Below are 22,645 nucleotides of genomic sequence, written 5' to 3' on the forward strand. Positions count from 1 at the left end.
CAAAAAGCGGTTCGGAATGCCTTCTTCGACCTATGGACCCGCCACCTGCTCTGTACGGTACATTCGGAAAGGACTCTCAGGCCTAGGTTCAGCGGCTCGAAATACCGCATTTGCCCCAACCACATGCTCGCAGCCCTCAAAGCCCCAAGGATCGAGACTGGCTGCATACAGTCGGTAAATGCAGCTATTCAGGACCTGTTACGCAACAGGGCCACTTTGGAATGGCGCGTTTACGCGTGTTGTCACGGCCAGCACTGTCAGCAGTGCGACCCCTCCTTGGAGCTGACCCCGCACTAGCCCCAATCGGGATTGAGGGCTTGGCACCTCTCCAAGCCATGTTGACCCCTGTACTCTCCAGCTCCCACCTAATAACCCCCGCACCCTGAACAGCACCTTGTTACGAATCCCTGGGGAAATGCACGGCAGTGGGGCACGCCCAATTTGGTACCAACCCATCAGGGGTGCGACCCCTCTTTGGAGCTAACCCCGCACTAGTACCAATCGGGTTGAGGGCTTGGCACCTCTGCAAGCCCTGTGGGCCCGTGCACTCTCCAGGTCCACCTAAACTCTGCACCCTGAACAGGTGTCAGGGTCGGTTCCGGCCAGAATGCCAGGCTCAGGTGCGCGAGCGTCGGACCGCAGCGGGACGCCAAGTTAGGAGGTGGCGCCACGACACACACATTGCGAGGCAACGACAGGTGGCGAGTGCCAGAGACAGGTGGGTGAGATTCGGGAGCAGGGCGGGCGGGACGACGAGTGCGGCGTCCGCTTCAGGAGCGTCCCATCGATCGAGAAATCACTTTGAGGCTGCAAAGCGAGCACATCTACAGAGTCATGATGAAATGCACTCCTGCGTAGAGGCCCTACAAAGAAGCCTGAAAGGCATCAAGGTACTAGACTGTAGGTGGCTATACGTCTACAAGTTCGATAAGCACGGAAGGTTCGCCAAATGCAAGATCCGGGTAGTCGTCAGAGGAGATCAACAGCCGAAGAAGCTTAGCGAGAGCAACTACGCTGCATCACTGGCCGGACGATCCTTTCGCACGATTATAGCGATAGCTGCTCGTTTTGACCTTAAGCTCCTACAGTATGACGCCGTCAACGCCTTCGTGCATGCCTCACGACATCAACAACAGAAGCAGAGCTGCTCGCCCTCTCACAGGCCACAAAGGAAACCCTGCATGTGAGCAGGCTGCTTAAGGAATTACAGCTCAACCTAGAAGATGGCCGCATCACTGTCGATGTGACAAGACACGGACGATTCTGCTGTTGAAGGACGAAATCTCACAGTTGAAGACTAACCTACGGCATGTTGACATTCACAACCACTGGCTCAGGCAGGAATACCGCCTAGGGCACATGAAATAACACCTTTACGGGGTTCGTACAACAAATAAACCTACAGGACGTGTCAAGGCAGTTAGTTGCAATGCGCAGGAAGGAAGAAGGGACCCCAAGTTGAGCACCTTGACTTGGCGAGAGACTTGTGGATTGGATGCCCTCACTGAGAAGGCAGGCAAAAGGAAGGGGGCCGTCTTGTTTACTTTGGCAGTCGAACCCAGGAATGGCTTCAACTGAGGGGGTGTGTCAGATAGACGTACCTAAATCGGGTATGGTGCAGGGCAGGGCCTGCCTGCACAGGCCACTGTAATTAAACCACATTTTCCCGAGGCACACTGCAGCTCAGTCATTGCTGCCTACGGCCTGCAGGGGCAGACTTTTTCTTCGACACACGTCAATCAACACACACACACTGCGAGTATCCTCATTCTTGACTGTTTTGCATGCTCTTTGGCTTCTGAGAGGTTTCGTCTTGACACAGAGAAACACTAAAACCCGGTTCTAATTAGGGCTCCTGGCTGGCTGGCCAAGGCGACGGAGCCATACGGGCCAGAAGATTACAAGGACCTCGTGGATGAATTTGCTGCAAAGACGCTGGTTAGCTAGGTTCTATTTGTTGTAGTCAATTAATAATTTCTTTTAACTTTATAGTAAAGAAGAATAGGATGCGCGCGCATATATGTTGTGCGTCAAAAAGAAAAAAATGTAAAAAAGAAAGAATAGAATCCCCCTGGTCGGTCAACCGATGGTCCTGCGCTGCGACCATTACCAATACCCCACTCGGCCATTCTTATTTGTTACTGAGGTACGTATTGAAACTAATACGTATGGTCTGGTACAGTCCTTGCCCCGTGCTGTTGTTGCCCGGCTGCCTGCCAACTGCCCACAGCCTGCTAGATGCAACTTGCGGTATCTACCACCTACCTTACCTGCCACCCCCCCCACCCACTGAGTGCTTCTTGAATCCTTTCGCAGTTCAACCACTGAACCTCGCAATTAAGCTCTTGGCGCAGACGTATCTTGTAGTCAGTCCCCAGGCATTCGCATCTAAATTTCCACCCTCCTTCCCCACCGTGATCAAAATCTCGCTACGGCGACACCATATATTGCCTTGGCCCTTTTGAGTTCCAATTGTTAAAGATAAAATGATATCGCCCTCGTTAATGATAAAATCAGGCACATTTTCCCACTCCAACAAAAGCGGTCTGCTATGTGCCTTTTGACTCACGCGCAATCTTCGGGCCCAGGCACTAGGCCGCAGAGGTTTATCTCGTCCAGACATCACCAGGGCACCACTAGATGACGTGGAATAGTAAGCGTGCCAGATTGCCAGGCGCTAATTAATCCTCATAAATTTTAGAAAGGGACGACCACTCGTATTACTTCCCCAACTTCTTCCAACCCACCAAGGCCAACATGTTGTGCGCTGACCGAAGTTGAGTCACGCCGTGCCGTGGTGTCAAACTTAATCGGCCGGCACGAGTACAACAAACAGAACAAGAATATTCTACAATGGACGAAAGGTCTTCCTTACACACACACCTTCCAGTCTTCACCCAAATCTACCAGATTAACCAAACCCATCAAATCAACCACAACCATATATACTTAACGCGGCCCAACTAGTACAACCAGTACGTTCCGATCCATCGCACGCACGCCAGCAGATCATATCATGTTATGGCCTTTCCGTCCCAGCGGAGCAAGAGCGCTCGCAATAATCAAGGCAAAAACAACACAACATAGAGCTCTCTTTCTCCCTTTCTACCAGATGTTAAATACCCAACTTCAATGCATCTCGTAATGGGCATCCACAGCGCAGTACAGGTGGGGGGCACTGGACCCAGGCGCTGCTGCCGTTGGCCTGGCGCTGCCCGCGGCACCGCGTGGCCGACACGTTGTCGTTGACGTCCTACACAATAGTGTTGGACGTGTCCTGCAGGCGCCGCAGAGCTAGTGCATCGCTTCGGGCTGGCCGGCCGCTCGACTTAGCATCGGGCCTGGTGCTTGCGCGCATCCCGGCACTGAGCTGGATGATGTTGGGAAGACCACCTGCCGTTGCTTCCGGGCACGTGGATTAGAGGGTTTGAGTTTGAAAAATGTTGCAGATAATCTTGTCGGACTAAGAATTTAAGTCGCTTAGGCTTGGTATCGAAATGAGAGAGTACGGTTACCTTTTTTACCTCATACGTGTTTGTAGTAGTTGTGATTTCAACGGTTTAATGTCTTTCAACTAAGTAATTAGAGTATGATGTGGCAGAGTTGGAAAGAAAATGGTGGGTACTAACCCTTTACCTTTCTTTACCTTATAAATATGTGTGTGGCCTGTCGCTTGAGGCGGAAGTGGGTTGCCTTGATCAGAGTACCATATACTTAGCTATGCAAGCACGTCAGGAGACAGTAGCACAAACACTTCCATATGCTGCTTCAATAATGCCGAGCCTCTCTGGTGATGTGCTGGACTGAGGGGCCTCTTCGAGAGAAATATATACGGCCATGCTCCATCAACACAACAGAAAAAGGACGCCTGCGCCCAAAGACGGGAATCGAGCAACAGGATTCCCTCTCCTTGGGCGAAGTCGGGTCTCAAATACCTCTCTCAAGACTGCCTTCAGACTTTGTAGGGAGCTAGCCATGACATGCTAGCGAGAACCGTGCCCCCTTGGGGGGAACTCCCTGAACTCTCCAGCTCGCGGCCCCGGGGCAGCAATTCACAACCATCAACCTAACTTCCTATGAGACGGTCGACTGCTTCAAGAAGTGCCACAAGAAGTTACCAATGGCAATGACGAAGAGCTAGGTGGATCGCATGGCTAAGATGGGCGAGAACTTGATGATCGGCGTCATCGTGGCCGGCGGTTAGTCCGGGAACTAAAGAGTCCAAGGAGCTAGCTCTTCTTTGCCGATTGCCCGCTTCCCAGCCACTGCATCAAGTTTGTTGACGCCATGAGCGTTCAATATGTGTAAGCCGCCATCACAGCCAGCCAGCCACCACTCTCAATTCTCAAGACTCACATGCCAACCACGATCAGCTCCGTCATCAACTGCCACGGCGCGGCTGTGGCCATGACCAAGAACCGGACCGACCGTGATGGAGTTCCTCAGGTCGGGCGCTGCTATTGCCATTCCATTCAATAGCCTCCAGCCTTGTTGATCAGGACGCAAGCTATTGTCGTCGAACCGCACCACACTCCCGTCCATCCCTTGGCTGCACCTTCTGCTTCGCTCGCACGACAACGGCGTGCCGATATCGCCGCGCTCGGCTTTGGTAGCGGCGGAGAGGAGAGGCTAGACCGACATGCCCGCGGCCTGGGCATTTCGTTGTTTCTGGACGACTGCGACTATTCGATCACCTGCCGCAAGAGAGAGAGTGGTAAGCTAGTGAACATTTGCAGAGAGGCAAGCGACAAGACAGGCCACGCACCCAGGCCACGCACCTATAGAAGCGCTTGTGTTTCTTCTGGCTGACAACCATGACACATTCCACGATGCATGCGCCAGAGTTGTCGATGCAGTTCAGCATCGTCTGCGCGTCGGGGGAGTGAGTGCTGTGTCAGTTGGGGAGAGATGCAATGTCGCGAACCACGCAGGACCTGTGGCGCACCTTTAATTGCATCATCTTGATAATCTTCTCCCTCAGCTCAGGCAGGCACTTTGCCGGAGCCGATTTTTTGTTCTTGGAATGGCCGTGGTTGCGTGGATTCGCAGCTGCTCAAAGCTCCCAATGCATCATTATCCAGCGCGTTTTTGCAGTGCTGTTATCCAGCGCGTCTTTGCAGTGCTGTTGAGTCTCGAAAATTGCTGGCCCGCCTGAACGCCTCGTATTATGTATGTCAGCAGCTCTTCTTCAGCCGCACCTGTTGGATTTTCGAGGTCCTGACTAAGCCCGGGAATCGTCCGCAGTCTGACCTGGAGGCGCATGCAGGGCAACCTTCTGGGCCTAGCCCAGGAAAACCCCTCTTTTTCAGGGTAAAATGGGGTCCCCAGCGGGGAGGCCCCAGGACTTACCCCAAAAGACTTTACACACAATAAGACTGTTACATTGAACCGATTTTGGGCCTACTTTGGGGCCAGCTTTCCAGCAGCACCTCGTCCAATCGGGATTGTTCATGCGTGCGCTTTAGCTTGTATCAAAGTACCCCGCCATCCAGCCAATTACACTGTCGGCGCAAGACCCAGGACGTTGTTGTTGGTGTAGCAAGTTGCCCACTTGGTATCTCGCGTCGCCAAGCTCTCCAGCCGAGTCTTTCTCTAGGCGTACGTACCTAGTCTTTCTGAAACTACAAGGCGAGGTATTCGTACCTTGTTTTTAGCCAAACCTAGGTTCCTGCAGGTCGAAATCCTAGTGTGCACCAGAGTGAATGAGTTGTGGGCCAAGACTTCGTTATTACGAAGCCGTCTAAGGTTGGCGGTGAGAACCACCTAACCGTCCCGCACGGGAAACGAACGGGTTGGCACAAAAGTACGACGAGTACCTGTACTTCACGACGACGACGGACGCGGGCGAGTACCTAAGGCGGCGGCGGCAGCGATGGGGCTGCCTTACGGGGCCGGCGGGCTGGCCCCCTATTCCAGCGACGATCCAGTGCAATTAGGGTCCACCAGGCTCGCAAGTCCACATTTTCGTCCCGAGTCCAAGTTCAGCTCGGGAATCTGGGACGGGTTGCAGGGCGACGGCGACATTGGGTCGCGCGTCGGGCGCATCATGGCTGCACAGTACCAGTACACCGGCTGCATCGACACGCTGCTCGGCCCGGCTGAACTTGGGGATAACAGATTTTCCAGCCACTCTCCCCCTAATCCTTCCCACCGCCGTCATGTGCGTGTGACCCAGAAACACAGACGAAAATCGAAAGGTGGTGTGATGGAGCTGTGGAGCGGAAAGGGCATCTCCAACTTTTGTTTGGATGAGCTCGACTCACCCGTTTCGCAGAACGGCTTTTTTTTCCCTTTCAAGATGCGGCCGGCACTCCCAGACCGAGTACGATACACCAGGGTGGCGCTACGCTCTGGACTCGGCGTCATCGCTCGTCGTGTTGTTTGCCAGCATGGAAGCGCAGCGCGTCTGGGTGGCATTCTGCGGCTTCTACTCGGCCGCCGTCCAACACGTCATCCTGCCCCGGGGAGAGGGAACTACTGACATTCGCCAACAGCATACGCCCGGGGAGGGGAGCCGCCGGGTGAAGTAGCCTGTCTGTCTGCTTAGCCCTTGTTCCGGCTCGGGCTCCGACCATCTCTCTTAGATGACGGCTCGTTGTGATTGCTCTTCGAGTTCGACCTCGTATACCGCCGCCGCCAGCGCAAGCTAATTCTGGCCGACCGTGATCAGACATCAAGATTGTACCGCAACGCGTTCATTGTCAGCATCATGATAGCGAACAGTATAACAGTATTCAATATTTTTTTGGAGGTCACCTACCATTCCAAAGCAAACAGATTGCTCAGTCACCCCCTGAGTCTGGGCTAGATGGGCAATTCGTTTCAGGACCCGGATGCCTGAACCCTGGTGCTAAGAAAGGGGAGGATTCGAGAAACTTGTGGTGTGCCTGGTTGGCTGACTCGGAACCTCCCCGGGGTCCAGTGAAGCGTTGTCAACGTCGCAGAGAGACACAGGACACGCTGGATAGTCATCTAGATATGCGCAACAAGAAGCTAGATCGGCTCGAGGCCATCATGCGCAACAGCATCGCGACCGAGAGACTCTCAGTAACGGACTCAGCGAGGAGGCGGTTGCGCTCGACGTTCCACGCCAGCAGCTGGTTGAAGAACTCGCTCTCGATGCCCTCCTCGCTCAATGCCCTCCTCGCTCAATTCCCTCCTCGTTCAATGCCCTCCTCGCTCTCCTCAACGTCGTGCACGCCGCGCCCGCCGCGCCGCCGCAGCAGGACTGTTGTTATCGACTCTCCGGTTGATGGCGTCGTCGTCGTCGTCATCATCATCATCACCACCACCACCACCAACCAGCCGCGGCGGCAACTCTCGCAGAGCCTGTCCCTGTAATTTCAGGGGTCGTAGCAGCGCATCAACAGCCGCTAGCTAGCTCTTCTTTCTTCCTGCCTCGGAAGACGTGCCACAGCCGGTAGATGCGCTGCGGCTCGGGGTGCAGCTCGCTCGGGGTGCAGTTCACGCAGGTCCGGCGGCTGCGGGCTGGCCAGCACCACGTGCAGCGTCCACTCTCTGCACTCGCAACTGTTCAGGCTAGACGGACAGAAACGCACAGCCAGGGATCCTGAGGCATTACAAATCCCACGAAGCGCGCGCTTCCACAAGCCCGTGTCCATCGGCCAACGTCTCGCACTGGGCTACAGGTTGCGCAAAGTGGCCGGCCAGCCAACACCGGCACTCTCCTTCGGCTTTTCCTGCTCGTCGTACAAATCAGGCGTCGACACCTCTGCAGTATAGTGCACGCTACTAGGCGCATCCTCCCAGATATCAGCGCTAGGAAACCGTTGCTTCTTCTTAGACTTCTTCTCTCACCTCGGGTTTCTTCGCATCTTTTCTTTCTCGTCCTTGGCAAATAGCCGTTCGTACTCTTCCACATCTTCCAGAGAAGTCAGTCGAGCGAATTTCGAACGATGACCCCTTGTAACAAGCTTGCGGGCCTGCTCGTAGGGGCGGCTTGTGGATTCCTGAATCTCGTAGCCTCTTCCGCGACCTTCTGTTGGCTCGACTGCCGGCTGGTGGTCGGTCATACGGCCCAGGATCCTTAACAGCGAGACCTGAGCCGCGGCTTGCCGTGTCCCTGACAATCCTGTTTAGGTCGTCGCTGCTCATGGAAAAGTCGTAAGGCCGATCATGATGATGCGGCGTGTGTTCCTTCACCAGGAGATCGGGGTGCTTCTCAAAGTAGGCCTTCTCAAGCTTGTCTTGGGTCACGACACCATGGCCGTGAAGACGGTAGCTTCCGGGAACTTGAAGACGAGATGGGCTCTCTGGATGCTGCGAGGCCGCCCGGTTTCTATCTAGGCAGGTAGCTATTGGGGACAGACATGCATCTCCTTGGGTGGCACATTGCAGCCAAGGTAAGGCACTGAAGGTAGGCATTTTGCTGTTATGCATGCATAGAGCGAGCAAAGACGAGACGAGACGGAGACGGAGAGCAAGGCCGATGTATGGATGGATGGATGGCAGGTCCCAGGTCCCAGAGTCTCGGCCACCAGCCCCAAACAAAGCCAGCGAAGCAGCCAAGCAAGCAGAGAGAATGCGCAGCCCGTAAAATTCGCGATTGGCATTACAGCCCTGTTGCTCGCGTGGATATCCATGCCGCGTCTGATAATGGGTCATGTGGATGGAAACTTGTAATAACAGGAGGAGCGGGGATCGACACGGCATTTGGGCAAGATGCAGATCACTATCGTATTTGTTTCTAATTGCACCACCCCGCATCTGGGCAAGATGCAGATCACTCTCGCATTTGTTTCTGATTACACCACGGACGAAAACTGGCCAGTCCCCGGTATCCATTTATTAATACAAACCACTCGTCTGTAATAATGAAGACTGAACACAATTATCGCACAGTAAACACAGTCGGATTGGAATGCTACTCAGAGTGTATGAGTGCAGTGAATGTGAATTGCTTGCTTGAGGAAGCAAGCTCTATCTAGGACGGTCATCGTATATATCTGTGTAGGTAGACCAATCAACTGTCCCGTTATCCTGCAGTCCAGAGCCAGGTCCCGAGTCCCGCGCCTCAAGGTTCGGGGCCCTGGGACACCCTTGAGCGTGTCCCACTGCCGTGTGGGATTCGGCACCACCCCGCATTTGGGCAGGGCAACCAGCCTGCAGACTCTACACCGACGTCGCATTTGTTTCTGATTGCACCACCACCCCACGCTCGTACAGTAGGCCTCGCGCCCGACGTAGGCATTATCAAGCCCGCGCCGGAAGTCTTGCTCGCGTCCGGGCTGCAGGTTGGCCCTGCCCTCGGCCGCCGCGCCCTACGCAGCAGCATTCTTCAGCAGACAGACAAACGGAAAATATAGAAGCTTTGCGGATATTCCACCAAGAGAGTTTCAGGGCATCCATCATCAATGACATGCTCGCCTCGCGGCATTTCCACCGCAACCAAAAACAAAGTGGCTTTTGCGGCGCCGCTGGCCGTCTTCTTCCGTAGCGGCTGCGACGCGGATGGAAGGGGAGGCTAGGAACCGGTACCAACAAGCTTCCCTCAGGTTCCGGGTTCCGTACTGTGGCCATCTCGCTCATCCGGGTCCCCGCCAGGCCCCACGCGTCATTGCTCGTCGCTGTATCCGGGGGGCGACTGTTGTCAGCAAGCCATCATGTTCCGACTAGGTGAATGCGCAACTGCTCTCGACATGCCCCTTTGCGCACCTTGATTTGGACGCTAGAGTAGCCCTTGGTGACAGGGCAGTTCGATAGTTCGCCATGACGCGGATAAAGGTTCTTCGTGGTTGTTTCCCCCAACGTCTTCCGAAATAGATAGTGGGGATTGGCCAGTTTTCGTCGCCCTTGTTTCTGCAGATGCACGTCACTCTCACTGACGCCGCACTTGTTTCTGCACATGCACGTCACTCTACACCAGCGTCGCATTTGTTCCTGATGGCACCCACCCCGCAATTATTTAGGATTGCACCACCCCGCATTTGGGCAAGATGCAGATCGGTGTCGATTGAATGGAATACAACTTTGGCGCCTTTTTTCCCAGACACGCGGTACGTGACGAAAGCCAACGCCACGGCGCAGTGAAGCCCATTTCCTACGTAACCACAATCCGTATCCACTTAACCCCGATCAATAAGTGCAATGTCAACTCGGATCACAATCCAACCAACCCGCTTACCAACGCCCGGTTATCCACTCCCTACTCGCTCCAGCGAACACGTCAAGGTCGCCGGTTCAGCTGCGCTTGGTAGATGATGCGTACCACTCCAGCAATCCGGCGCGCCGCGTCCCCCGGCCCCGCTATTCTCTCTGCTGAGCGTCCTTGCTGCACATGTCTGCTGTGGCAGGGTTGCCTTACACATGCCTTAGTCATGTGGGCCCTAGCCCCGCCGAGGAGTTCTCGCCCACACGTTTTGTAGGGAGATTTCTGTCAGACTGCAACAGCACTTCTAGGATTGTATGCATCAGAGTGAATTGCTCTTATTCTCGTCCTCCAGTCTTTCCACAAAAGACTCTCTCCCTTATACTTCCTTATGTGGCAATTACATGACGAAACCCAGTGGCGAAGATTACGCATCATAGATTCCAGAACCTTCTAGGCCATTCTATCTGACAATTTCCTCCTCCTAAAATTAGTTCCCCAATGCACACATTGTCCACCCACACATCTGCCATGTTGAATCCTCCAAAGCATCTCCACTCTCGTAAACTTCGTCCTCATAATGCCGCTTCCCCACATCACTCTCCTCTCCACCGTCCTCTAAGACTCCTCAATCATGTTATTTCCTCGATGCTTCTATCTTTCTATACTTGGTTGAGTAGTAATATCGGCCCTGTCTGCGTGCCTCTTCGAGTTGCCGACACCCTTTTTGAAGTCGAATTCGGCAAATAGGCAGACATAGCTAAGCCAGTCAACGTGTATATAGTAAACTCGCGAAAAAGTCAATGATTTGGTCACTTGACTTGGGAGGGCTGGCGAAAAGTACGAACGGGCTTGTTGGCATGCTCAGAATCTCTTCAATGAAGATTAGAATCTTCACTTTATAGAGTTCAGAAAACTCCCTCTGGACATCAAAACTGTGAAGTCTGGCCCCTGCAGCCACAGAAAAAAAGGGAATTAATCATCTTTTTTTATGCTGTAAATACAGTATAACTGTAAGTACAGTATAAAAAAGATGTGCATCAATTCCTTGTTAGCCTTATGTAATGGCATAAGCATTCGGCGTAATCCCAACTGATCCCCCCCACCACACCCCCTAACCGGCCTTCAACCCTTAGCCTCATCAGCATGAAAAATATTTCACATAATTTGGAGACTGTCACGGCCGGCTTGGAATGAGGGCGGAACTCCTCTATTGGGCGCTATAGACGAAGATTCTAAACTAAAGGGAAAAGGGAAAAGAAGCTCAAAAGCCTCCCGTCGCGAGATTCTTCCAGGGCGTCTCAAGGTGGGGCTCTGGCTGGTCGGGTGGATCCACCCAACTGGCGTCTGATTAGCCAGAGCGTCTGGGAGGCCTGGAGGACCAGGCCCTCACAGAGACCCTAGAGGTTGTCGAATACTACCTTTGAAGCCAAACAAATTAGAACTATTCTCACGGCGCCAACGAATTCTTTCATTTTTCACCTTTTCCGCATGCAACCTACCGACCTTCCTACACAACCTTTCTATCCGCTTATATTTTTATTATTTACAACATCAAAATGGACTTCTCAGTACCAGAGGTATTTGACAATTGCTTATTTGACTCCCTTTCCAAAGGCGCCAAACTCGGTGAGACACTGTTCGAGCTTGGGACTTGAAGATCGAAACCGTCCTTGATGAGGAGAAAACCGAATCCGTCCATGACTTCGGCCACGGGCTTGCTGCTCCAAGTTCTGGGTCTAGAGCTGGGCAATTATCTATCAGACCAAACACTAGCACGCAGCAGACTCGTAAACGCTGCCGCTGGATTCCTTCGGCCGCGCCTGCGCTACGTGGGCGCCCTCGCCCTAGCAAAAGCAACAGGAGGAGGAACGCAAGCGGCGAGAGGCCGAGCAGGCACAGCTAGAACAGCAACAGCAACAGCAACAGCAACAGAAACAGCAACAGCAATAGCAACAGCAACAGCAGAGAGAACAACAGATGGCTCAGCAACAGGGTGGGCAGGATGGGAAATTCGATTTCCGACGACATGGGAGTCGATCCCACACCTCTTTGCCCATCACAACGCCGGGAAACCCACACATGGGCTTCATCGTTCGCTGGTTCGGGGGTCGAAGGGCCCTGAGTGTTGTGAAGCTTGGAGCGCGATTCCTCGAGGCAAACGAATAGTCGCCCCCGCTGTTGGCGTGGTTGGGATGGGCAGAAGTGAAGAAAGATATGATACGCGATATTGGCGCCTATGTTCTCGTTGTCGTGCTGCTGCGTCATGGACGTAGGCATTCTGCCGATGGAGCTGATCTTGTTGCCCTTGGCAACCGCCCATCTGCCCCTGGATGCGACAACGACGAGCACGCGATCCGCGAAAGCCACGCCCCCCCATCGACAGCAACGTCGCGCGCGCGAGCTCTCGTCAGCGCGGTCCGGCCGACGTTTCGCGTGCTCGCGAACACCATCGCAGGCTCCCCTGCGGTCGTGGACCCCTGAGGAGGAGGCCAAGCTGTGCAGGTACTACAGCTCGGAGATGCACACAAGGCTAGCTTCGTCCTGCCCACGTTCGCCGCCCACGAGGCGTGACAACGAGCCTAACACTCAGCGCACCTCTCGCGCTTTTTTGCGTCCCCACTCCCCACTTCCCTACGGGCATCCTCCTCAAGTGGCACGACAGTACCACAACGCCATGCCACGAGAGCATGGTTTCCCAGGGAATGGGCGCCGGTAGAGCACATGGCGTCATGATCCTCGTACCAGCCTAGGCAGGAGACGAGACGAGGGCATCATAACAATAGCAATATTGGTACATTCTTACTCTGAGTCTCGTTACTAACAAAAACCGTCCTAATTCGTCTGACACGAGCAATTCTCTCGTCAACTAATACATGTCCCCGGCCTCGACGTGGCCGGCGGTGAAGTCGGCGGCCAGCGTCGGCTTATCGATTGGAACGAGCACTGTTGCCGTTATTCCCGTGGCGTCGAGGTTCGAGACCTTGAATGCGGCCACGCTGGAGCCCGACGGTGCCGCGGCCCAGCCTACCGTCGCTGTAGGGACCAGTATCGCAATTTTGCGGGATTTTGGGAATATACCTAAAGACGCCTGAGACATATATAATAGGGCATTGGGTATCTAGTCTCGGGCTGGGGGCGAGGTAATGGCGAAGGCGACGGCCAAGACGACCAAGACAACCAAGACGACCAAGACGACCAAGACGGCGGCTAAGACGGCGGCCAAGACAATCGGCTGTTCCAACGCTGCCCTAGTATTAAGAATGCCGGCTTTTGTCGTATTATATATCAGCTCCCGTCTCTCATCCCGACCGAATCCCGATCAATCGTATATCTTAGCCTTAGCTCGGATCTAATACTGATCGGATCGTCGTCGGGTTTCTGGGGTTTCTCGAACCGTCTTGTCCAGAATAGCCTGGGAGTATAGCGGCGCCGATATCTTTCCAGCTTTAATTTAAACCCATATTACGAATCTGCCCGGAAAACTCGTTATACGAACAAGAGAAGGCAAAGGGGAGAGGGAATGACATGGCCACCACCAACCACAACAGATGAAGGCAAAGGAGAGAGGGGGAATGTTACCACCAACGACAATAGATGAAAGCAAAGGAGAGAAGGGGACTGATATAGTCACTACCAACCACAACAGCTGAAGGCAAAGGAGAGGGGGACTGACGTGGTCATCACCAGCCACAGCAGTACAAACAAGAAGGTAAACGACATGCCCCCTTCCTGACGGCCGTTAGCAGCACGAATAAGAAGCACGCAACGAGAGAGGGACTGACATGGTGGCACTACTAGCTGCAGCACGAACGAGAATAAGGCAAACGACACGCCCCCTCCCTAACAGCCGTCAGCAGCACGAACAATAGGCAGGCAACGAGAGAGGGACTGACATGGTCACCACCAGCCATAACAGTACAAATAAGGAGAAGGCAAAGGAGAGAGAGGGATGGATGTCACCACCAACCACAATAGATGAAGGCAAAGGACAGAGGGGAATAGGAACGAGCACTCAACTTGATCTTGCAGCTCAGGACTATCGATAGTCGCCGTGTCAAGCCCACATGTCACCGCACGGTCAAATAAGACAAGGTTGTATTATGGTTGCTAGACCTCTTTAGGTGGACGGGCCACATTTCATGGCTGCTAACTTTTGTGATTCGGCAGCCAACTCAACCGAGTCTCGGTTCAAAGCCTACGGCGGATGGAAGTGGACCTTGTTGGACGCCCACCACAAGCGCGTCAGGTACCTGCCCGTCCGCCAGCGTGTTCTCCCCCTCATTCTTCCTCTTCCTGCGACTTTCTGCCCCGTCAGCAGGGTGCAGTACAAGACCCGGTGCGCAGCTCACACGCCTGCAGCGTACGGCCAGATCAATGCCCAGTATTACTTTCTTGCTGCGCGTCTTGACCGTGGCAGTCACCGATACTTTTATCGCAGAAGCGTCGACGAGAAAGGTTATGGGCGGTCGAGCCGCTTGCGCTTTGCCTCTGATTTGAGACAGACGCTAGGGACCGTCTACGGACCAAAAAATCTACTTCCTCCCTACTCGATCACCACCGATGGTGACAAAGATGGAATCTACTACCAATCAGGCCTGGTTCACCGGACTTTCGCATTTCGCGCCGCGCACGCCATATGAAATTGGTCAGGCTCGGTCTTTCCGTCTATTTATTTACTTTCCGCGACGCATTCTTCCCCAGACGCCAGTCGCTTCGTAGGGGATATTGGGGACAGTCCGGGAAAGGGCGAGGAAGGGCTCAGAGCGCGGCCAAGAGCGCATAGCGCAGCATGGGCGGCGCGTTCAGAATGGGAAACGGCTTACAGAACGGGGTGCGGACTAACCACGATAGAGAGATATCTGGACGACGGGGTGAATGGCGACGTCGCGAAGCATGAGATGTCTCCGGACAATGGCAAGGGGCTTGCGGCAATACCCCGACAACCCGTCGTTCGCCAACAGCGGTGCTGGCACACCTATGGACGTAGACAGCGAGTTCCTCCACGGAGGCCCGGGTGGCGGGGCCCGTGTCGACCTCGATAAACGACCTCCCCGAAGACGAGATGCAGCACATTACGGCCGAAATCATGCCTCTGAACGTCCTTCTCATGAGACTCGCGCAGCGGACCTATGTATCTTTGCAAGACTAAATTGGGCACCTCGCGTCAAAGCCTCCCCCCCAAGACGGCGCTTGAGGTGTTGAGTTCTGGCGAGGCATCCTGGATGCCGGAAGTAAGCTGTCTCTTTTCCCACTTATTCGCTGTCGCAAAAACATGTGCTGTGGTACTAACGATTTGCAGCTCAGCTTCATAGCACCACCTATTCTGATGACCGTGGCGGCAATCTACTCGGGGCTTTTCGTCTTCACGCTCCTTGCCTCGTGGTACGCCGTTTCGAGGTTGGGGCGTGACTGGCGGGCGAGGTATGCTTATTTCCTCGTCATCAGCAAGGCCCTCTCGATAATCGGCTCATCCTCCTGTGGCTCTCGGTCGGGTTTTTCGCCCGGCAATCTCCGCCTCCTCTGGGCCAGCATTCTCGCCGCCGCCGTCGCGCACACCATCCTAGCGGCCGCGGTCCTGACCATCGGGGGCGTCGTTTGGCGGAGGAGCCTCCGCCCAGACACGAAGGAGGGCGACCCGAGCAGCACCGGCCCAGGACCGGAAGGCGGCGACTCAAGGTGGGCAACGATGGCAACTCCGCCCGTCGCAGCTGGGTTCAGCGATGATGGCAACAATCACAAGCACGCTTTGCTATAATACGTGGCCGGGACGCTCGCGTTAGGAGACATGGTACTGGGAGATTCTCTGGGGAACTGCGGCGGCGCCGGCGGCGGGCTAGGAATGCTGCGTACGTCTGGAGAGATTCGTGCGGGAGACGCTTGGTGGAGTGAACAGAGCAGCCTGCTTTTCGCATGGCTTATGGTATTGCCTGGGCCTGGGAATTTGGGGTGGTGGAAGCATTAAAGTCAGATCGGATAGGCAAGCCGCGATTAAGCGGCAAATGCGTGGGCAGGGTCTGGGTTCATTCCGACCGTTTGGGCGTCTGGCGATTTCCATTCGGTGAACAGATAGACGGCTGTCTTGTCCTACATCTTCAGGGCCGCTGCAGAGAGCCATTGCTGGCCCGAGAGATAGAATTCTCCTCAAACCCGATCCCTCACTCGGCTAGTTTTCCGTGGAGCCCAAAAAATATCTTTCCAGGAAATCCCAACTCCTCCCATACGACACCGAACACGGAAGAGTCCTCGGCGTCATGACGGATGGGCACCGTTACCACGCTCTTCAAAGTCCCCTTGCTCTAGCGCAAATTGTCGGACGGGGCGGTCATGCGGGCATGCAGAAACGCCCAAGAGCGACACATCGCTACCCGTATGCAAAGTCTTCGCGTGGGCATCTTGCCCCGGATTCCGGGATGCGTGTTTGCCCCCCTGCGGCTGATCCTTCTGCTCGGTCGCCTCGCCTCGCCCCTGTGAGCCTGTACCCCCCCCTTTTTTTCCGTCTTTGCAGTGCTCACTCTTGTCTCCCGTGTCACGCGGCAGGCTTGCGTCTCAGTGAACGAGCGAGCGCTGTTTCCAACCCGGCCCCTCCGCTTGCAGCCTCTTGGGATTTGGGCTTGCATGTTTTCTCTCGCCGGTACGCTCCCTTCAGCCGTCGTATTTTAGTTAGTTCTGTTATGCCTTTACGGACTATCCACCCGATGGTGCATTCCGGCGCCACCTTGTCACGCTGCCTTGGCTCAAGTCCGGGGTCAACAGCAGTCGGCGACGGCCGCTGGTCCAGTTGGGTCGCGCGTCACAATGTCTGAGACAAAGTCTAGTCCCCCAGGAGGTGTGTACAGTGTAGCAGTCCCGGACGGTAAAGGGGGGTTTTGTTTTTCCTCCACCATCGTAACCAAAGTTTGGGAAGCCTCTTGTCTGGCCTCTGAGCTTCCGTTTCTCCCCATCGTTTCACTAGCCTCACCTGCCTGCTCGTCCTGATCCTCTAGTGCTCCGGCCCTTGCAGTACATTGTATCATACCCTCTCCTATTTCTTCGTTTTCGGAACAGCCCGCCGGCATATCGTACGCGTGAAGTGGCCATTGAAATAGAAGCATGACAGCACTGCGCACGCTCGCCATTAGAGTTCAGTCGATACGGAACCGGGTAATCCATTTAAGTTCTTTATGGCGGCATGCGCCGATCACATACATGTTGCTTTGATCCTGTTGCGTAGCTGTCGCCCAGCGTAACCCATCTTTTTTACTGACAGAACTAGGTCGTGATGATGCAAGTTCTCGAAGAGACGGCCTGTTCGAGATCTTAGAGGACGACAGTGCCCTTGTGATCTTTTTTGGATCACCAGTACTTCAGAATGCATCTCTATCAGGAAGCTAAGCGGGCGATCGAGGAGCATTTGAGCGCAAAGGAGATGGAACGTTTCGACCGTTGGGTGATGATATGTAGGGCAAGATTTGATGAAAGTAAATACCGGGAGAAAGGGACGGAGCACCCACCTATACTGGCCCCAAGACTAAGAGCAACGTATCATTGGCGCCGGATGTGCCCAGATCAATGAACATCAAGCATCTGACGCTAGCATGGATTCAGGACTCTCTTCAACAGCCACTTGCTGTCAGAGCAAAGGCCGGACTGCTACGAGGATCCGATATCCGAATTCCACAGTAGGTTTCCGGATTTGGGGACGCTCAGAGTGCTGCTGCTTTGCCACGATGACGGCCATGATGAGCGTCTCGATATAGATGCGGGGCTTGTTCAAAGAAGAGCCCGTTATGGACTCCTCCGTTGGAAGTCGAGGTTTTGCAACTAAGCGCATGAACATAAGTTACTTTGGATTGTGCACAGTACCGTTTTCAGATCCGCGTGTGTCGGACGCTGATTACTGACGATGGGTTGGTGGTTCTAGGAACGGTCTAGGTCTACTACACACAGGTCAGCCGTCGAGTCCGATCAATGTTGTCTTCAAACCGAGACGTTGCAGGGTTTCGAACTGGGACCCAGAATTGATTCACGCATATTTCATTTGGGAAGTGTCTTTTCTTTCTTTTTTTTACAAGCCCAGGCTGTGTAGCGAAGCCCTCGAAACCAGTCTTGTCTCGGAGCCATGTTTTGTCGGGCTCACCACCTTGGAATTTCCGGGACTTGGAAAATGGCCTCTCTTTCTCCGAAAAAAAAAAAAAAAAAAGAAAAAAAGAAAATAAGCCAAACTGCTGCTACTGACTGGCCAGATCATCTCAAAGTTGGCCGGCTGGGCAATCTCTCGCCAAGTGGGGCTCTGGCGCTGGTGTGGATGAGCAAAAGCCCTTTGTCTTGACATCAAGATGGATTGGTCAATCGGCCGGATTCCTCGGCTTCGTGCGCGGAAACACTGGCTTTGAGGCAACGTCAGGCGAGGCGCGGGGTAGCTATCGGCGGACGGTGGACCCGAAGATAGGCTGACGAGAGCCATCCCGGACACCCAACGGATCGACCGCTCGGGCCCCCAAGCCCAATATCCACCGATCTGTCCGTCTGCGACGGGACCACCGCCATATGCTTCTACGCCAAGCACTGATTCTGGGAGCAGGAGACTCGGACGACTCCGGAGCCCCGCCTCCTCCCGATTTGTCGATTTGTGCCTTCTTACCTGACGGATCGGGCGATTGGCCGGACCGTGTGAAGGGGGCGAAGATGGTGCAAGAATTTCGTTACGTGGCCGTCTCCGAGGCACCCATTCGTGCCCCAATATGGCTCCTGACTGCCTCACGCCTGCCGGTGCAAGCCAGCGACGCAAGATTTATAACCTACTTCCCTTTGGCCATGGTAGTGCGTGTCAGCGGTTACGGTCATGTATCGGAAACATTACCGTCATCCTACTTCTGTTCGATCGGCGAAACTACGGGTTCGATCCCCGTCCATGGCAATATTTAAAAAAGTATTTCTTTCCTCTTGCTCAATTTGGCCTCCTCTGTTTTTTTTTTTTTTTTCTTTTCGCCGGCCAGAAACGCAGCTTGAGCCAGTCCGTAAGACCGTGCCGACTCTGGAGCACACGGGCTCTGAATCAGCATCAGGCGATAGTGGGGGTGCGGAGTCGGATTTAAAAGGTTCACGGCTTCGGCGCGTGCATCCCTACTCGCACTCGGCGGCAGGACAGGGCAGGTACGGAGGAATCCGCGGGGAAACGGGCGCTGTATTTCAGGGCTTCATTTGACAGTGCGTGCCCCATGGTCTAGTACTGTGCTCGCTTCAGGCCTGGGTCTATTGCCCTGCGTCGCCGACCTCCCCGATTGGATACTCGGTCGACTGGACAATAAGGAGGAGCGCTGGCAGCGGACCCGCCGAGCTACGGATTGTCTAACACATGGGGAGATTTGGCCCTGACACGCGGCGGGAGCGGGGTAAGCAGACTATTGTTGCGTTACTGCGGTCCAGAAATTTGGCCAAGGGTGCCGTGGCGGAGGCTCAGGCACTGCGACCACGCCGCACATGGTCTATCAAGGGTCAACAGCACGCGTGCATCGGGGGGAGCTTGAGGCTGGTCCCGCTAAATATCCCAGGCACCAGGTACCGGCCGGACGGGGATATCCGGAGAACACATACATGCCTCGTCGTGCGCTGCCGGCTTTTCCCGACATGTCGGACTGTCTGTCGGACATTCTGTCGGAAAGCCCAAGAACTAGCGAACTAGCGAACTAGCGAACTAGCACCACGACCATGCCCTTTCACGGTGCCAGACACCCACGTCTCACCGCTGCGTTTCGTTTTGGCAGATCGGAACCGAGGCAGGTTTGTGAGAGCGGTCAGTCGGCCTATGGGGTTACACTTGTCGCATGGATGCATGGATTCCTCGACACTACCATGCACAAAATGACCTGTTCGCGAGTACTATCCTCCCATCGAAGCCGAGTAGGGATGCAAAGATAGCAACATAACATCGTGGGAGGCTGCTATAGTCTTTTGAGTCCTCCCCCCACTGTGAGTCTTCCCACTGTGAGTCTTCCCACTGTGAGTCTTCCCACTGTGAGTGTGTGACCGCGTCCATGCCCACAGGGGAGGGCAACATCACGCCTGCAGAGCCATCAGAGTAACCGAGTCAAGAATTGCGTCATGTTCCTGATGGGCCCCTGCTTCCCTACCCTTCAGCACTTCGACCACCCTGGCGTGGCCATCGTTGTTGGGGTCCAGGATTGAGTCGGTGACGATTTGTCGCGCGAACAGGCCACTTTCAAAAGCGGGCGTCAGGATTGTGTATATGAAGTTGCAGGGAAAACCGTATATTCCGAATACGGCTTCCATTCTTATCAACCCGACCACTGTATTTGCATCAGTGCTGTAACACGACGAAACAGACGTGCATGTCTCGGGCAACGATTTCCTTGTCATTGAGCTTTCCGGGGTCCGACTTGGTCAATTCAGTCATGCCGGCAATATCTTCGGGGGTCGCATGTTCGAGGACGAGGACCATCTTTAAACGCTTCCTGTCACGGTCCGTTCTTTACGTATGCTTCGAAGTGGCCAGTAGTATGTGGGCCGAAGTGGCCGAGTAGTATATGAGCATGGTAGAAGACGGTGAGGTCCGTTCCTGTCGTCGCGCGATTGCGGCCACACATCTTGATATATTCCACGGCATCTTTGTTACTCTTGACATTGCTACAGGGGTCGTAGATGCTTTTTCCGACTTGATTTTCCGTGTCGTCCCGAGTGTAAATGAGACCGAGAGTGAGGTGTCTTTCGCTCTTCGTAGCCGCCAAATAGATGGCCCGAAATAGCATCATCCCTTTGCTCTGAGCCGGGGCCGTTGAAAAAGATGGATATGTCGGCTGCGTTGACGCTTTGGGGTTTGTCGCCTACGCTTTCGCTTCCGGCTTTGTTTGCTGCACCGCCCTCGATTTTTTCGGCTTCGCTGTCAGGCTCGGCTGGTCGGATTGCGTCGTTGTTTTCGGCGGCTACTACTAGTATTGGCGTTATTTTTTCACCACGCTTGGCAGAATGCTGGGATTGCCAATATTTCTCAACAGAGCTCGTAGAAATTATCCTGTATCGCTTTTTGATCCAACGCCTCTCTCGCGCCACCACCACCAGCAGCACCGCCGCGTGTCCAGGAACAATAAGGCATGACAGAAAGTGGATCGGTTCGTGGTGGCGCGCAAAAATGACCGAGTATGCCTGAGCGGATGCGGTTGAGCGTGGGCGTGCAGTTCTGAGAGCGTGATTGATGCCACATGCGTGAGGGAGAGCGCAACAAATTGGAATCGAGAGAGCTTCGGGAGTGTGGTGCATGCCACGCTTGCGAGACAGGGCACCCGTCGGAAGCGATGAGGATCGAGCGAGCAGCATGTCAGCATTGCTCAATGCCAAACTCAAACTCGCACGCGAAGAGGAGGGTAGTTCGGAGAGCGACAGTGACAAAGATGACGAAATGGACATGTGAAGGGTGGAAGCCTTCGGCTGCCAGGTAGTTGTCTACCTATACACACGGAAATCTAGCATCTATATCTGGCAAGACGACCGAGGGAAATAGGGACTTGGCTACGGTGTGTGATGTAGCAGACGGCAGGCAGCCATGTACAGAATACAGTGTTTGAGAGACTGGGATGGAGACCAGGCAGGGACAATGTTTGAGAGACCGGGATGGAGACCAGGCAGGGCAGGCTATGCCCTTTATGGGATGCACGGGGGGGTTTTTTCTCCTTGATCTTGTTGGCGTGGATGCATGCATGCGCAAGAGGTCAGGACATGGCCCACCATGACGGGCGTTCAGGAGATCAAAACACACACACACAGGTTTGCTGGTTCTGCGTCCCCAGGGATTTGGGACACACAAAAGGCGATATAACAACAGATAAATTACGAGATCCCACGTAGTGAAAGCCGAGAAGGTCCCGTACTCAAAAAACATTGCTTAGGGGTTCGATCTTGTCTTGCACGCATCTAAGGCGCGTCCTAGTTCGAGGGCAACCGCGTGGGCATGGTGATTGACCGAGTCAGGCGTAAGACGTGTGCACGTAACTGCACACTGAGCAAACAGAATAAAACGAAGCAGTGCGAAGCATGGGGAGCCACTGGCACGAGAAGAAAGAGGCTTGATAGGGAGTATAGTAGGCGTTTCACTCTTCCTTGACCATCGATAAAGGGTTCGCAGTATAGAGTAGAGCAACTTCTGTTGCAGAACGACCAGTCTTCGGTTTGCTCCTTGACTGGCTTGCTGGCTTACCTGTCCGTGTTTCTCGAAAGTCGAGGTTGCCACAGATGCTGGCAATGTTTTCTCCCTCTCGCTGTTGCTTCTGCTGCCCTCGAGATGCACGCTGACAGCAAGATTGACACGTGGAGTTGGTGAGCCGCTCGTTCTCGACGGGCCAGGTATGGTATAGAAGATCAAACCCTATTGCGGCGGGCCTTGATTTCTCAAAGGTCATGGTATGTGGAATATGTCATGGATGAACAGGGCTCCTGTCAAATCCGGCGCGTTAGCTTTTTTCAGTGATGGCGACGACATGGAAGTTCTACTGAGAGATGAAGCAGAACTGGAACCCTGAGAAACAGTACAAACCATAGAGGCGG

At 54.3% G+C, this 22,645-nt stretch overlaps 5 protein-coding genes across 5 annotated transcripts; 4 read left to right on the forward strand and 1 right to left on the reverse strand.

Moving 5' to 3' along the window:
* The first annotated feature begins 4,614 nt into the window (after positions 1–4,614).
* Positions 4,615–5,140, forward strand: B0T26DRAFT_731057 (uncharacterized protein). The gene is made up of 3 exons (XM_060443033.1): positions 4,615–4,694; positions 4,779–4,867; positions 4,946–5,140. Exons 2-3 carry the CDS (start codon positions 4,815–4,817, stop codon positions 5,127–5,129), a joined length of 237 nt encoding a protein of 78 aa, XP_060290215.1. The 5' UTR covers positions 4,615–4,694; positions 4,779–4,814; the 3' UTR covers positions 5,130–5,140.
* Positions 5,141–5,872: 732 nt separating this feature from the next.
* B0T26DRAFT_681041 (uncharacterized protein) lies at positions 5,873–6,530 on the forward strand (the record flags this gene model as incomplete). Its single annotated transcript, XM_060440594.1, has 2 exons — positions 5,873–6,160; positions 6,318–6,530. The coding sequence occupies 2 exons, from the start codon at positions 5,873–5,875 to the stop codon at positions 6,528–6,530; spliced, it is 501 nt and encodes a 166-aa protein (XP_060290216.1).
* A 1,113-nt stretch (positions 6,531–7,643) lies between these two features.
* Positions 7,644–10,184, reverse strand: B0T26DRAFT_876365 (uncharacterized protein; the record flags this gene model as incomplete). Its single annotated transcript, XM_060448105.1, has 5 exons — positions 9,676–10,184; positions 9,532–9,604; positions 9,185–9,281; positions 8,036–8,252; positions 7,644–7,779 (listed from the first exon to the last, which is right to left on the reverse strand). Exons 1-5 carry the CDS (start codon positions 9,729–9,731, stop codon positions 7,644–7,646), a joined length of 579 nt encoding a protein of 192 aa, XP_060290217.1. The 5' UTR covers positions 9,732–10,184.
* Positions 10,185–12,166: 1,982 nt separating this feature from the next.
* Positions 12,167–12,875, forward strand: B0T26DRAFT_496135 (uncharacterized protein). The gene has a single exon (XM_060435349.1). It carries the CDS (start codon positions 12,348–12,350, stop codon positions 12,825–12,827), a length of 480 nt encoding a protein of 159 aa, XP_060290218.1. The 5' UTR covers positions 12,167–12,347; the 3' UTR covers positions 12,828–12,875.
* A 1,375-nt stretch (positions 12,876–14,250) lies between these two features.
* On the forward strand, positions 14,251–15,866 carry B0T26DRAFT_756921 (uncharacterized protein; the record flags this gene model as incomplete). The annotated part of the gene is made up of 4 exons (XM_060446179.1): positions 14,251–14,674; positions 14,963–15,060; positions 15,099–15,242; positions 15,411–15,866. 4 exons carry the CDS (start codon positions 14,251–14,253, stop codon positions 15,864–15,866), a joined length of 1,122 nt encoding a protein of 373 aa, XP_060290219.1.
* Positions 15,867–22,645: the final 6,779 nt, after the last annotated feature.

The sequence above is a fragment of the Lasiosphaeria miniovina genome (assembly GCF_030549165.1).
Source record: "Lasiosphaeria miniovina strain SMH2392-1A chromosome Unknown B0T26scaffold_8, whole genome shotgun sequence".
Classification (NCBI taxonomy): Eukaryota; Fungi; Ascomycota; class Sordariomycetes; order Sordariales; family Lasiosphaeriaceae; genus Lasiosphaeria; species Lasiosphaeria miniovina.

Coding starts and splice junctions, on each gene's coding strand:
- B0T26DRAFT_731057 (XM_060443033.1), top strand. CDS start 4,815: ATGACACATTCCACGATGCATGCGCCAGAGTTGTCGATGCAGTTCAGC. Junction 4,868..4,945: donor TCGATGCAGTTCAGCATCGT/CTGCGCGTCGGG, acceptor CCTGTGGCGCAC/CTTTAATTGCATCATCTTGA.
- B0T26DRAFT_496135 (XM_060435349.1), top strand. CDS start 12,348: ATGTTCTCGTTGTCGTGCTGCTGCGTCATGGACGTAGGCATTCTGCCG.